We start from the raw sequence: 15,132 nt of genomic DNA on the forward strand, positions 1-15,132 counted from the left end.
AACAGCAATAAAGGGAAGTGCCCTAAAGACATGTAATATAGGAACAAACATTGTATAAGTTAAAACATCCAACTGTGTAACCCTAATTTTTATAACACTGTCCTTAGCCTACAAAATAAAGTCTGAGAGATGTCTGCATGGAGCACCTGCTTACAGGTGTGCAGCTGACAGGTGTGCAGCTTACAGGTGTGCAGCTTACAGGTGTGCTGCTGACAGTTGTGCTGCTGACAGGTGTGCTGCTGACAGGTGTGCTGCTGACAGGTGTGCAGTTTACAGGTGTGCAGCTTACAGGTGTGCAGCTTACAGGTGCGCTGCTGACAGGTGTGCAGCTTACAGGTGTACAGCTTACAGGTGTGCAGTTGACAGGTGTGCTGCTGACAGGTGTGCAGCTTACAGTTGTGCAGTTGACAGGTGTGCTGCTGACAGGTGTGCAGCTTACAGGTGTGCAGCTTACAGTTGTGCAGTTGACAGTTGTGCTGCTGACAGGTGTGCAGCTTACAGGTGTGCTGCTGACAGGTGTGCAGCTTACAGGTGTGCAGCTTACAGGTGTGCAGTTGACAGGTGTGCTGCTGACAGGTGTGCTGCTGACAGGTGTGCAGCTTACAGGTGTGCAGCTTACAGGTGTGCAGCTTACAGTTGTGCAGTTGACAGGTGTGCTGCTGACAGGTGTACAGCTTACAGGTGTACAGCTTACAGGTGTGCAGCTTACAGGTGTGCAGCTTACAGTTGTGCAGTTGACAGGTGTGTTGCTGACAGGTGTGCAGCTTACAGGTGTGCTGCTGACAGGTGTGCTGCTGACAGGTGTACAGCTTACAGGTGTACAGCTTACAGGTGTGCTGCTGACAGGTGTACAGCTTACAGGTGTGCTGCTTACAGGTGTGCAGCTTACAGGTGTGCAGCTTACAGTTATGCAGTTGACAGGTGTGCAGCTTACAGGTGTGCAGCTTACAGTTGTGCAGTTGACAGGTGTGCAGCTTACAGGTGTTCAGCTTACAGTTGTGCAGTTGACAGATGTGCTGCTGACAGGTGTGCAGCTTACAGATGTGCTGCTGACAGGTGTGCAGCTTACAGGTGTGCAGCTTACAGGTGTGCTGCTGACAGGTGTGCAGCTTACAGGTGTGCAGCTTACAGGTGTGCAGCTCACAGTAACAGTTTCCTCATTGCTACCTGAGCCACCATCCGATCCTCCCTCCCTCACGTGCTGAGTGTCCTGGACATATCCTGTATTCTGTGATTTTCCTCTTTTCATTTCTAACTGGCCCATTTCAGTTTATGCCCGTACACGCCCGGTGTCTCCTCTCTGTCATTCGCTCACTCGCACACGCGCCTGATTCACATATACAGGTCAAAATAAATGTGATAATATGGAAAGTTGTAAGCTTCAGAAAGCATCAGACACATATTTTCTGACCTGTCATCAGGTAACATATGATCTGCGTGAGGAAGCCAAACGTTTCTGTGCATACTCAGTCACTTTGGATGAGAGCAAAGACATCACTGACACTGCACAGCTCGCAATGTATGTCCGTATAAATAAATAGTGCCACCTTTGTCCATTGGAATCCAATGGGGTCACATGTAGTTTACTATGTGAACTCCCAGAATGGGGTCATGCAAGGGTTAATGCTTTTCACTTGTTTGCCTATTGTCACAGCCTATTATATCATCATGATGCATGAGCTCCTCTTATTGGATGCACTGTCTAATGCAGAGGTCTCAAACTTGTGGCCCGCGGGCCAATTGTGGTTGCCAGATGGGAAAAATGGGTTTGGGCGGGTGGGTAAAAATTGGGCTGGTTTCGGATCAGTTTGGCGTGTTTTTGTAGCCGAAACAGGGGCACTTCAGATCCTTCTTCCTGCGACCCTCTGTTCAGCAGGCAGCAGTCTCACTCACTCATTCACCCACACAACTCTGGCTGACGTGCCCCCTAAACTCACAGCAGACACTCACAGAGACCTGTTATTACCGGACTGGACAGCAGCCGAGAGATTTCTTAGGTTATAAGTCAATAATCAGTAAGGGTGAAGATAGGGCGCTTTATATCCAAAACGATCAGGATCCTTAGCCTACAAAATAAAGTCTGAGAGATGTCTGCATGGAGCACCTGCTTACAGGTGTGCAGCTGACAGGTGTGCAGTTGACAGGTGTGCAGCTTACAGGTGTTCAGCTTACAGTTGTGCGGTTGACAGATGTGCTGCTGACAGGTGTGCAGCTTACAGATGTGCTGCTGACAGGTGTTCAGCTTACAGTTGTGCGGTTGACAGATGTGCTGCTGACAGGTGTGCAGTTTACAGATGTGCTGCTGACAGGTGTGCAGCTTACAGGTGTGCAGCTTACAGGTGTGCTGCTGACAGGTGTGCAGCTTACAGGTGTGCAGCTCACAGGTGTGCAGCTTACAGGTGTGCAGCTTACAGGTGTGCAGCTCACAGTGACAGTTTCCTCATTGCTACCTGAGCCACCATCCGATCCTCCCTCCCTCACGTCCTGAGTGTCCTGGACATATCCTGTATTCTGTGATTTTCCTCTTTTCATTTCTAACTGGCCCGTTTCAGTTTATGCCCGTACACGCCCAGTGTCTCCTCTCTGTCACTCGCTCGCTCGCACACGCGCCTGATTCACATATACAGGTCAAAATAAATGTGATAGTATGGAAAGTTGTAAGCTTCAGAAAGCATCAAACACATATTTTCTGACCTGTCATCAGGTAACATATGATCTGCGTGAGGAAGCCAAACGTTTCTGTGCATACTCAGTCGCTTTGGATGAGAGCAAAGACATCACTGACACTGCACAGCTCGCAATGTATGTCCGTGGTATTAACGACAATTTTGAAGTGATGGAGGAGTTGCTCACAGTGATTCCTAGTGATGCCCCCCACCTTCCCTGAGCTTTCCAGGATGTTCAAACGGACCATGTGCCTTTTTGGGAGCACATATCTGCGTGAAAAGCTCTTCTCCACCATGAACTTTAATAAGTCAAAATACAGGTCGAAAGTTACTGATGGGCATCTTCAAGCCATAGTGAGGGTCTCAACTGCTTCCTCCCTCAAGCCAAATGTGGCTCAGCTGTGTGAGAGCAGGTGCTGCCAGGTCTCTGGCAGCAAGGAGTAGGCAAGAGAACTGTTCATGTTCCAACCATTCATGTTCTGAAGAACTGTTCATGTTGAAGAACTGTTAATCATAAAGACTGAGACTGGATCGGTTGTACTTTTTTTTGGAATACCTGAAACTTTTTTTGTGGAGTACTTGATGCGGCCCAGCCTCACCCAGACTCTACCTCCAGTGGCCCCCAGGTAAATTGAGTTTGACACCCCTGGTCTAATGTATTCAAGTTTGAAACTACAAGTAGTGTAGTAGTACATTAGTTTAGATAGATAGCAGAAGAAATAGGACGGAGATAAGATACACAACAAAACAAGTAGGGCTGCAGCTATCGAATATTTTGGTAATCGAGTATTCTGTCGGATATTCTATCGATTAATCGAGTGATCGTATAAAAATATTATTCTTATTACTTTCGCTTTGCTGCGTTTGCTCATTTTCGCTATTTTCGGACCCGGCACCTGCTGTTCTGAACATCAACACTGTCCACACACGTTACCTAAAGCCCGTTTCCGTCTTCTTCTGCTCTGCAGGGGACGCATAGCCTGTAACATAAGCATGTTGTGTCACAATAAAAAGAATCCATGTGAAATGTGAGCTTTAAATTTTATTAAACAAGGCTTCAAAGCAGAGGAAATTCCTTGATCATTTTTTGTAATCGAGTTACTCGAGGTACTCGAGGAATCGTTGTAGTCCTAAAAACAAGCGCCTTTCTAGTCTTTAGACTACTCAAAGCTCTTTTACACTACATATCTCATTCACACACATTCATACACTGATGGCACTGGCTGCCATGCAAGGTGCCAACTGCTCATCAGTGGGTTCTGAGATTAAAACATGTTTTGCCACATATTTTTTTAGCACATTATTCAGTTTTACATTATTCAGAGATAATGTTGTTTATGTAGATTGTAAATAATAATGAACCAAGCACAGATGTTGTTGTTGACCTCATGAAGGCTTATCACCGGTACTAAAGGTCTACTCTTATTGTGAACATGTCCTATGTCAATGGACGACTTCAAATGTGTGCTTCACACCCAGAGCTCCCAGGTTTAGTTTTCCGCTGCAGATTGTAACCCCTCAACAGAGGTGGGAATCTTAGCTGATTGTTATTTGGTGTGTTTTTATCATACTGATCAGGAGCTGCACTCCTAATTTTGTTGTATGCTGTACAATAACAATAAAGGCTTCTATTCTCTTCTGTTTTATTCATTCTTCTATAATCTACCTTTTTGAACCCACATATTCCTGGCTAGTAGATACAGATGTAAAAAAGCAAACAGTAGTGAGGGTGCTGCTGGCTGATGTCCAAGGCCTTGCCCTTGACTTTTAGACTGGGTACATAGCTCAATGGCTGGAAGAAGGCAGAGGGTGATGGCAAATGCAAATTCCTCAGTAGGGGATGCCCTGCCCTTATGACATTTTGAAATGTATCGATGGTTGTATGTAAGTGCATGCTTTACCCTGGACAAACTGTTGTCTATACTGGACAATGCCCACCACCCTCTGCACAACACCTTCACCAGGCCAAGGAGTGTTCAGTGGCAGACTTTTGGTGGACAGACCTAACAGACCAATAGACTTAAAAACTCTTAGTTAGTTGACTTGTATGAAGTGTCACAGATATTTTGGAGCTCAGAACCTACACATTTACACACATTTATTTGGTGTCTTATTTCATTTCACCACATGAAATTAAATAAGACAATGAGACAGTCTTCTTTACAACTTGTTGTTTTTGTGACCTAAACTGTGCTGTAATTGTGCAGCAATTTCTTCATGGCCCGCTACCTGGAGGAGAAGGACATCCAGAACAAAAAGGAGGAGGAGAGTTGTTTATCCAGCAAGTCTGAGGCAGTGCTTCCTTCTCCACCATCTGCAAAGACTAAAGACAAGAAGAGTGTTGATAAAGGTAGGATAGTGAATAGTCATGCAATAGTGCTTAATGTTTGGTATCAATCCCACAGTCCAGTCCTAAAATCAGACAGATACTGAACAAACGTGTGTTTTTCTGTCCAATGGAGAAAACGAAGTACATAGATTCATAGGTTTATCCATGCTGCTTTGCTTTATCACATCAGAAGTCAGTTACATTATAACTCTTGGGTTTCATACGACATGAGCTTTCTGCCATACCAAATACCAACCCCTCATCGCAAAGTCGAGTTTAAGTGAGATTAGTGGCTTTGCAGAGATCAGAAATGGTTTAAATGTATATTTTCACTGTTCTTAAGTATTTTTCAGTAGAGCCCAGCATCTCTATGCTGGAGATTTGAGCTCAAATTATGTTTCAGTTTCAACGATGTTTGAAAAATCTCTGTCAGTTTTTTAATGTAATTGAGCTGTACCTAAGCATATAAACTGACAATAGACTGAACAAGCATCTAACCTCAAGTACAAATTGTTTGCTATTATTGCACAGACCTTGGCCTCATAGAGCCACTGCATACTGGGTGTGGATGACCATGGAAAAAATACGGAGTGGAACAAGAATTAAAAATTAAAGGAACACTTTGAAAACACATCAGATCTCAACAGGAAAATAAATCACGCTGGATATCTTTCCTGATATGGACTGGGTAATGTGTTAAGAACGAAAGGATGCCACATCAGGCCAAAATGTCTTTGTAGCAGCTCATAATGGTAATAAGTAGTTTGTATGGCCTCCGCATGCTTGTATGCATGCCTGACAATGTCAGGGCATGCTCCTAATGAGACGACGGATGGTGTCCTGGGGGATCTCCCAGATCTGGACCAGGGCATTACTCAGCTCCTGGACAGTCTGAAGTGAAACCTGGCGGCATCGGATGGACCAAAACATAATGACCAAGAGGTGTTCTATTGGATTTAGGTCAGTCGAGCATAGGGGCCAGTCAATGGTATCAATTCCTTCATCCTCCAGGAACTGCCTGCATACTCTCACCATATGAGGCTGGGCATTGTCGTGCACCAGGAGGAACCCAGGACCCACTGTACCAGTGTAGGGTCTGACAATGGGTCCAAAGATTTCATTCTGATACCTAATAGCAGTCAGGGTGCCGTTGTCTAACCTGTAGAGGTCTGTGCATCCTTCCAAGGATATGCCTCTCCAGACCATCACTGACCCACCACCAAACCGGTCATGCTGAATGATGTTGCAGGCAGCATAACATTCTCCACAGCATCTCCAGACCCGTTCACGTCCTGCTCTCATCTGTGAAATCACAGCGCCCAGTGGCAGAACTGCCAATTTTGGTGATCTGTGGCAAATGCCAGTCGAGCTCCATGGTTCCGTGAGCAGTGAGCACAGGGTCCAGTACAGGACATTGGGCCCTCAGGCCACCCTCATGAAGTCTGTTTTCTGATTGTTTGGTTAGAGACATTCACACTAGTGGCATCCTGCAGGTCTTTTGTAGGGCTCTGGCAGTGCTCATCCTGTTCCTCCTTGCACAAAGAAGCAGATACTGGTCCTGCTGGTGGGTTAAAGAACTTCTACGGCCCTGTCCAGCTCTCCTAGTGTAGCTGCCTGTCTCCTGGAATCTCCTCCATTCTCTTGAGACTGTGCTGGGAGACACAGCAAACCTTCTGGCAATGGCACATAGTGATGTCCCACCCTGGAGGAGTTAGACTACCTGTGCAACCTCTATAGGGTCCAGGTACTGCACCATGCGACCTGTAGTGATACTGACCCTAGCCAAATGCAAAACTAATGAGAAATTGGTCAGAAAAGATGAGCAGGGAAAAAATGTCAGCAGCCTCCACCTGTAAAGCCATTTCTGTTTTGGGGGTTGTCTCATTGTTGCCCCTCTAGTGTACCTGTTGTTAATTTCATTAACACCAAAACAGATGAAAATGATTAACAACGTCCCCAGCTACTTACCTGACCGGATCAATATCTCAGAAGTTCAATTGACTTAATCCTATAAAAAGTGTTCCTTTAATTTTTTGGCACAGTGTATAATATAAATTTACCGTGTGCCTGAATGGTCGTCTGTCTATGGCTCAGCCCTGTGACCAGTCTCTGAACCCATCAGCTATCACCTGGGCCCAATATTTCAAAAGTGATCGAACAGGATTATCCTGGTCAGATTGGATTAAATCTAGATCTGATCTGAAAACTGGGTATTTAAACACAGATCCTGATCCTGAAGATCAGGATTCTGCTCTGGTAATCCTATCCTCCCTTGAATCCAGATAAAAGGATGGATGTGGGTATTTCAAAAGTTATGGCAGATATCTTGATCAACTTGATACCAAGATTTCAGGATCATTTTGATCCCACCTCAGAGGTGGATTTCACTTGACAAAGTCTCAGTTCCACTTCTCCTAGATATTGTTACTCAAGCTGCACACTGAAGCACTTTCATTTTTCATACTTCTGATTAAATGAAGACAAATTTGGCTTCAGTCAGAAGCTTAAAAATGCACTTTTAAAATGTTTGGAAATAGCTTGAATGTGATTGTGAAACATGCATCAATGTATTTCAGTGTTTGTGTACAAACTGATTATTTTACTTCATCAAATCAGATGCTATTTTGCTATAAATTACCATAATTATGTTCAGTGAGAGCCTTCTATATAAGGGAGAAATTAGATTAAATGTTTTTAATTGTGTCACTAACCAAGCTATATACCATGAAAGTAATGCAATTACAATTTCAAGCTGTTTCAAGCACTTTATTCAAAATCCAATAACTTGAAAACCTTAAATGTATTGAATGCATTTCCAGCACTCATACGGACCCGGTTGTCCTTAATAGCTGAGCGGTCCATGGCTGTGAGTGGACTCTGAAAGCAGAAGACAGAGAAGGTGTATGAGTATATCTGTGTTTATGTACACAAAAACATGACATCATCACCAGCATTCTGACACTTGTATACTTAATACTCGTACCGTGTAACAGTACTGCAGCAGCCTGGTCTGTACACATGGAGCCTATGACGTAACGCTAATACAGTCTGAACAGGTTGGTGTTAGTTTAAAGAGTTAAGGTATGATGTATGTCCAATTAGTTCCCTTTAAGTTAAAACATAGACCGCAAAATTCATCAACAAAGCCAGCTACCTCGATAGCCCGCTAGCTGCTTAACATACAAGTCAATGGAGCCGAGTTAGCTACCAGTAACACGGCTGCGGCTCAATTAGAGATGTCTTTGGCCTGGTTTTAATTAGGTGACAATTCAAGAAGTTGGCTTGCATGATATGTTGGTTGGCGTTCGTATGGTCTTAAAACCACTACACATTAGATGACGGTAAACGTACACTTTTGACGTGAAGTCGTGCTCCCAGCTGCTCCTTTCCTGAGGTTCCGTCATGTTTAGATCCGGAGGCGGAGACACAGGATTTGGAAATCCATATCCGGCCAGGTCCACCCTGTGTTTTGAAATACTCAGATAAAGACAGCAGAATCACCTTGATCCATGACTGAGAAAAGGAGGATTTCATTATCCGGATTATTCTGACCCAGATTACAAGTTTTAAATTACTGGGCCCTGGTGACAATTTAGCCTCTGGGGGAAATGGCCAAAGTTTCTGGGCTTCTGTTTTTTCTGATCATCTCTATAACTGATGTCTGATAAAGGCAGAGAACTTCAGCACACCAAGAGAGTTCATGAAAAGCTCAATTGTCATTAATTGATCGATTGATCAATTGATACTAGTCCGAACAACTCTGGAACAACTCTGGTGCAAAATCTTGGCCCTTCACCTGCAGCTATCTGGCAGTCAGTCACAAAATAGTCTCTACAAAGTCTGTCAAGGATGTACACTCTCACTCAGTGTCAGCTAGGATCAGCTCCAGCCCCCATACAACCCTCTTAAGGGTAAGTTGGTATAGTTAATGGATGGATGGATTTATACTTCATATATACTTATACTGCATCTGTTCCTATACTTTCTTCTGCTCCAGTGACATGTGTTTCCCTGCATGCGATCAAGTCCTATCTTATTCTAATTTTAATCTTTTGCTGATTTTAAGTTGCTTTATAAAAGGGCATCATCTGAAAGCCCAAAATGTGTATCCAAACTCCTCTAGCCTCCTAAACGTCTGTGTCATAGTTTGTAAAGCTTTTTGTTGCTTACATCACAGGCAGAAAGAGCAACACTGCAGAGAAGTCATTACCCCCAGCAGAGCCACCAGAGCCACTTCTGCGCGGCAGCTTGGCCATTGGCTCAGTGTCTCTGGCGGTGGCCAAAACTGGAGCACAAATACAGGATGTCCCACTCTACAAATACATTGCAGCTCTCAAGAACAAAGAGGTTAGACCACACAGGCATACACACATATATTCAAACATAAATGAGGGAGCAACTTGTAATGATGTCTTGAAAAATTTAATTCAGGCTCCAACACAGTTTCACATCCCTGTCTCCTTGGTAACTTTGCTGAGCTGTGGGAAGAATTCTCCTGGAAACTTAAGTTTACTGGAAGAAATCATCCTGATCCCCAAAACAGGACAACGAATCAGACAAGTACTCACTACCCTTCAGTCACACCTCTGGTTGTTACATGTTCTGTCTGTCTTCAGTCCACTTCTTCTCACAGTTGGCTGTTGGTACAGACCTGTTCACTGTATATAGTGTTCATTGTGCAAGTACCTTTGCTTCCTTTGTCATTGCTACGATGTGGTATATTATTGGTATAGTACCTCAGTTCTTCTATATTATACTTCATTATAGCCTTTATTAAACACACTGAACTGTGAACTTCTTCAACAGATCATCACAATGACCCTTGAATTACAGAAGGAGATGATGAGAATAATAAACACTTCAACAAAAACTGGGGTGAGGGATGCAGCTATTTATTCATTGTGAGAATTGGAATTGAGTTCGCACAGGCTTCATGAGAGCACAGAATGTAAAAGTTGGAGGCAGGATTCGAGGCTTTTTCCCAAAACATACTGTACATACAAAAAAAGGTGATTTTGATTTGATTTTCATGCCTTCATCTTCAAATGAACTCAGGTGTGCAGACTTGGAGATATGTTGAAATGTTTATTAAAGCATTCAGTACATCTCCTCTTTAACTTTAAATGCATTCAGTATTTGTATACACAGTATACTTGTCTTCTAAAAATCTTGCAGTGACAACAGTCTTATTCAGACCTATATGAATATATACATTGCTGTAGCTTCAGCTTCTCTGCTTTTTTAACAGAATTATGCAAAGAGGAGGGATGTAAAGAATACTGTAGGATAATGTGTTTATTATAGTTGCATGTGTACAAGTACAGTACATAGATGTGTCTTTGCTCCAAGGCCACCCAAGCAATTCTGTGTAACAGCGGAGCGCCATCTGTGAGCTATGAGCGACCCGAGCAGCCTCTGGATCTGATCACAGAAGTCTGCACTAACATTGGACTTGCACTTGGAACAGAGATCCATTTAGCACTAAACTGTGCTGCCTCTGAGCTAATGGACTATGTAAGTTGTAGTCACTGGCTTTCTGCGTTCAAGAGGAAGAAAATAGTAATGGCACAGCTGGTAGAGACAACAAGCAGTGAAGTGAATTTATTTTCTTCTCCTCTTCATTTCAGTCTAAAGGAAAGTATGAAGTTGCAACAGGAGTTTTGAAGACTCCTGATGAATTAGTGGATTTGTACCAAACGCTTATCACCAAATACCCAGCAGTGGTTGCCCTAATCGATCCATTCAGGAGAGAGGTAAGTTCAAGATTATCATTATTTCAACAACATGTCCAAGTTCATGTATATAGACAGTATTGTTTTTGTACTGTTTTATACCATAATGATTACTTTGTTCATTCATTTTATGTGTATTTTAATGGCAAAAACAACTGAAACTTCTTAAATATAATAATAATTCTGGCCAGTACTGTAAACCTAGGCTTAAATATTTGAGTGTAATCAAACTCTATACAGTTATTGCAAATTCATTACAAAATTTTTTCTGCTCATGGATTCATTTGATTATCGTCTGACAGAACTTTGAAGAGAAAGCTATGTTTCAGCTGTTCTGTTGTATACTAGCTCACCGCGCCTCCCTTGGGGGGCGCCAGAGGACTTCAGGTGAGGCGCGGCGGGGAAAAAATAAAAATATATCTTACAAAGATAATTGTCTCATCACTGTGCGATGAAAACTCTAGCCCCCAAAGAGTAGCAAAAAAATCCACAAAACGATACAGTATGTCTTATCTTTGCTGTTTTGTGTCAAAAGTTCTATTCCCGTGCAAAAAAACAATGCTAGTGTGTCCTGCTATGTCTCTGCTTTAGTTTGAATCAATAACGAAGGTCCTGGTCGTTTACATAAAGACAAAGGGGCTTTGAAAGTGAAGTGTGACCTGTTGGTGCGATATACTACCTTCACCTTCATCCTGGATCGTCATTGGTGGGTCAAAGGTGAATGTGGGCGGTACTAATCGATTCTCCTGACTCTGATTGGTCGATAGTTGATAGGTGTCAATCATCAAACACTCTGTGTTGTTTTAGCCTTAGCAGCACCACTAGCTGCTACCGTGGCTGCTTCATATTCTTTTAATACCGCTTGTGTCAAACATTGCGTCGTATTAAAACTCAAAGTCTTCTTTCTTCCTCTCGGAATCCTCCTGAACAACTTTTGCAAACAACTGATGTTAATAACTGTTGTTATCTTCTGTCACTATGAAAAACGACCACACTGGTGAAAACATGTTCATTATTAGAGACGGGGCCAGGCTTAGGTCCTGCCAATAAGACGTGATAACTTTTGGCGCTACTCGGCCTGCAAACGTCAGATGAGTGAACATGTGTTTAGAAAATCAGCTCGTTCGTTCGTTCGTTTTCTTCCGCTTATCCGTAGTCGGGTCGCGGGGGCAGCAGCTTAAGCAGGAAAGCCCAGACTTCCCTCTCCCCAGCCACTTTGTCCAGCTCTCCCAGGGGGACCCCAAGGCGTTCCCAGGCCAGCCAAGAGACGTAGTCCCTCCAGCGTGTCCTGGGTCTTCCCCGGGGCCGCCTCCCGGAGAGATGTGCCCGGAACATCTCACCAGGGAGACGTCCAGGAGGCATCCTCACGAGATGCCCGAGCCACCTCAGCTGGTTCCTCTCGATGCGGAGGAGCAGCGGTTCTACTCTGAGCTCCTCGCGGATGGCCGAGCTTCTCACCCTATCTCTAAGGGAGAGCCACCCTGTGAAGGAAGCTCATTTCGGCCGCTTGTATTCGCGATCTTATTCTTTCGGTCACTACCCAAAGCTTGTGACCATAGGTGAGGGTAGGAACGTAGATCGACTGGTAAATCGAGAGCTTCGCCTTTCGGCTCAGCTCCTTCTTCACCACGACGGACCGGTGCAGAGTCCGCATCACTGCAGAAGCCGCACCGATCCGCCGGTCGATCTCCCGTTCCATCCTTCCCTCACTCGTGAACAAGACCCCGAGATACTTGAACTCCTCCACTTGAGGCAGGATCTCATCCCCGACCCGGAGACTGCACTCCACCCTTTTCCGGCTGAGAACCATGGCCTCGGATTTGGAGGTGCTGATTCTCATCCCAGCCGCTTCGCACTCGGCTGCAAACCGCTCCAGAGAGAGCTGAAGGTCACGATCCGATGAAGCCAACAAGACTAGATCGTCCGCAAAAAGCAGCGACCCAATCCTAAGGCCACCGAATCGCAGCCCCTCGACGCCCTGGCTGCGCCTAGAAATCCTGTCCATAAAAGTTATGAACAGAACCGGTGACAAAGGGCAGCCCTGGCGGAGTCCAACTCCCACGGGAAACAGGTCCGACTTACTGCCGGCAATGCGGACCAAGCTCTGGCACCGAGAGTACAGGGACCGGATAGCCCGTATCAATGGGTCCGGAACCCCATACTCCCGGAGCACCCCCCACAGGACCTCCCGAGGGACACGGTCGAACGCCTTCTCCAGGTCCACAAAACACATGTAGACTGGTTGGGTGAACTCCCATGCACCCTCCAGGGCCGCGCTAAGGGTTTAGAGCTGGTCCACAGTTCCACGGCCAGGACGAAAACCACACTGCTCCTCCTGGATCTGAGGTTCGACAATCTTGCGGACCCTCCTCTCCAGGACCCCCGAAAAGACCTTCCCGGGGAGCCTGAGGAGTGTGATCCCCCTATAGTTGGAGCACATCCTCCGGTCCCCCTTTTTGAAGAGGGGAACCACCACCCCGGTCTGCCAGTCCAGAGGCACTGCCCCCGATGTCCACGCGATGTTGTAGAGCCGTGTCAACCAAGACAGCCCCACAACATCCAGAGCCTTGAGGAACTCCGGGCGGACCTCATCCACCCCCCTGGGCCCTGCCACGGAGGAGTTTTTTGACTACCTCAGCGACCTCAGCCCCAGAGATGGGCGAGACCATCACGGGGTCCCCAGACTCTGCCTCCTCAAAGGAAGACGTGCTGGTGGGATTGAGGAGGTCTTCGAAGTATTCCCTCCACCGACCCAAAACGTCCCCAGTGGAGGTCAGCAGCACCCCGTCCCCACTGAACACAGTGTTGACAGTGCACTGCTTCCCCCGCCTGAGCCGCCGGATGGTGGTCCAGAACCTCCTCGAAGCCGTTCGAAAGCCGCTCTCCATGGCCTCACCGAACTCCTCCCACGCCCGAGTTTTTGCCTCCGCAACCGCCGAGGCCGCATTCCGCTTGGCATGTCGATACCCGTCAGCTGCTTCAGGACTCCCACAGGCCAAAAAGGTTCTGTAGGCCTCCTTCTTCAGCTTGACGGCATCCCTCACCGCCGGTGTCCACCAGCGGGTTCGGGGGCCACCGCCACGACAGGCACCGACCACCTTACGGCCACAGCTCCGGTCAGCCGCCTCGACAATGGAGGAACGGAACAAGGTCCACTCGGACTCAATGTCCCCCGCCTCCCCCGGGACATGAGCGAAGCTCTCCCGGAGGTGGGAGTTGAAACTCTTTCTGACAGGAGATTCAGCCAGACGTTCCCAGCAAACCCGCACAGAACGTTTGGGCCTGCCAGGTCTGACCGCCATCCTCCCCCACCATCGGAGCCAACTCACCACCAGGTGGTGATCAGTTGACAGCTCCGCCCCTCTCTTCACCCGAGTGTCCAGAACATGTGGCCGCAAGTCTGACGACACGACCACAAAGTCGATCATCGAACTGCGGCCGAGGGTGTCCTGGTGCCAAGTGCACATATGGGCACCCTTATGCTTGAACATGGTGTTCGTTATGGACAATCCATGGCGAGCACAGAAGTCCAATAACAGAACACCGCTCGGGTTCAGATCAGGGGGGCCGTTCCTCCCAATCACGCCCCTCCAGGTCTCACTGTCGCTGCCCACGTGAGCATTGAAGTCCCCCAGGAGGACGAGGGAGTCCCCAGAGGGGGCGCTCTCCAGCACCCCCTCTAAAGACTCCAAAAAGGGTGGGTATTCTGAACTGCCATTCGGTGCATAAGCACAGACGACAGTCAGGACCCGTCCCCCCACACGAAGGCGAAGGGAGGCTACCCTCTCGTCCACCGGGGTGAACCCCAACGTACAGGCGCCAAGCCGGGGGGAAACGAGCAGTCCCACCCTCGCTCTGCGCCTCATGCCGGGGGCAACTCCAGAGTGGTAGAGTGTCCAGCCCCTCTCAAGGAAACTGGTTCCGGAACCCACGCTGTGCATTGAGGCAAGCCCGACTATATCTAGCCAGTACCTCTCAACCTCGTGCACCAGCTCAGGCTCCTTCCCCGCCAGAGAGGTGACGTTCCACGTCCCCAGAGCCAGCTTCTGCAATCGGGGGTCGGACCGCCAGGGTCCCCACCTCCGACTGCCGCCCATCTCTCTCCGCACCTGTCCCCCCCCTGAGACCCCTCCCATGGGTGGTGGGCCCATGGGAAGGGGGGCCCATGATGCCTTTTCGGGCTGTGCCCGGCCGGGCCCCATGGGTAAGGACCCGACTACCCCCAGGCCTGGCTCCAGGTGGGGGGGCCCTGGTGGCCCGCGTCCAGGCAAGTTAAACTTGGTTCCGTCAGTTGTCATTTCATCAGGGGAAATTGAGCAAATCAGCTGAAAAATTAAATTGTGTGAAGTTGAAAAGTGCTCACTACCCTCAAAAATGTGTTTAAATGGATTTAAATGTTTAAAAA

General features: G+C 46.9%; 1 protein-coding gene across 3 annotated transcripts in view; it reads left to right on the forward strand.

The window, feature by feature from the left end:
- eno4 (enolase 4) overlaps positions 1 to 15,132 on the forward strand; it is a 44,820-nt gene that overhangs the window by 20,792 nt on the left and 8,896 nt on the right. For all 3 annotated transcript variants that reach the window (XM_027285787.1, XM_027285799.1, XM_027285792.1), the window contains 6 exons: positions 4,874 to 5,016; positions 9,173 to 9,342; positions 9,427 to 9,555; positions 9,802 to 9,870; positions 10,345 to 10,509; positions 10,623 to 10,748. In XM_027285787.1, coding sequence (XP_027141588.1) covers positions 4,874 to 5,016; positions 9,173 to 9,342; positions 9,427 to 9,555; positions 9,802 to 9,870; positions 10,345 to 10,509; positions 10,623 to 10,748 — 802 coding nt within the window. The remainder of the gene's footprint in view (positions 1 to 4,873; positions 5,017 to 9,172; positions 9,343 to 9,426; positions 9,556 to 9,801; positions 9,871 to 10,344; positions 10,510 to 10,622; positions 10,749 to 15,132) is intronic.

This window comes from Larimichthys crocea, chromosome I, assembly GCF_000972845.2.
Source record: "Larimichthys crocea isolate SSNF chromosome I, L_crocea_2.0, whole genome shotgun sequence".
NCBI classification, from domain to species: Eukaryota; Metazoa; Chordata; class Actinopteri; family Sciaenidae; genus Larimichthys; species Larimichthys crocea.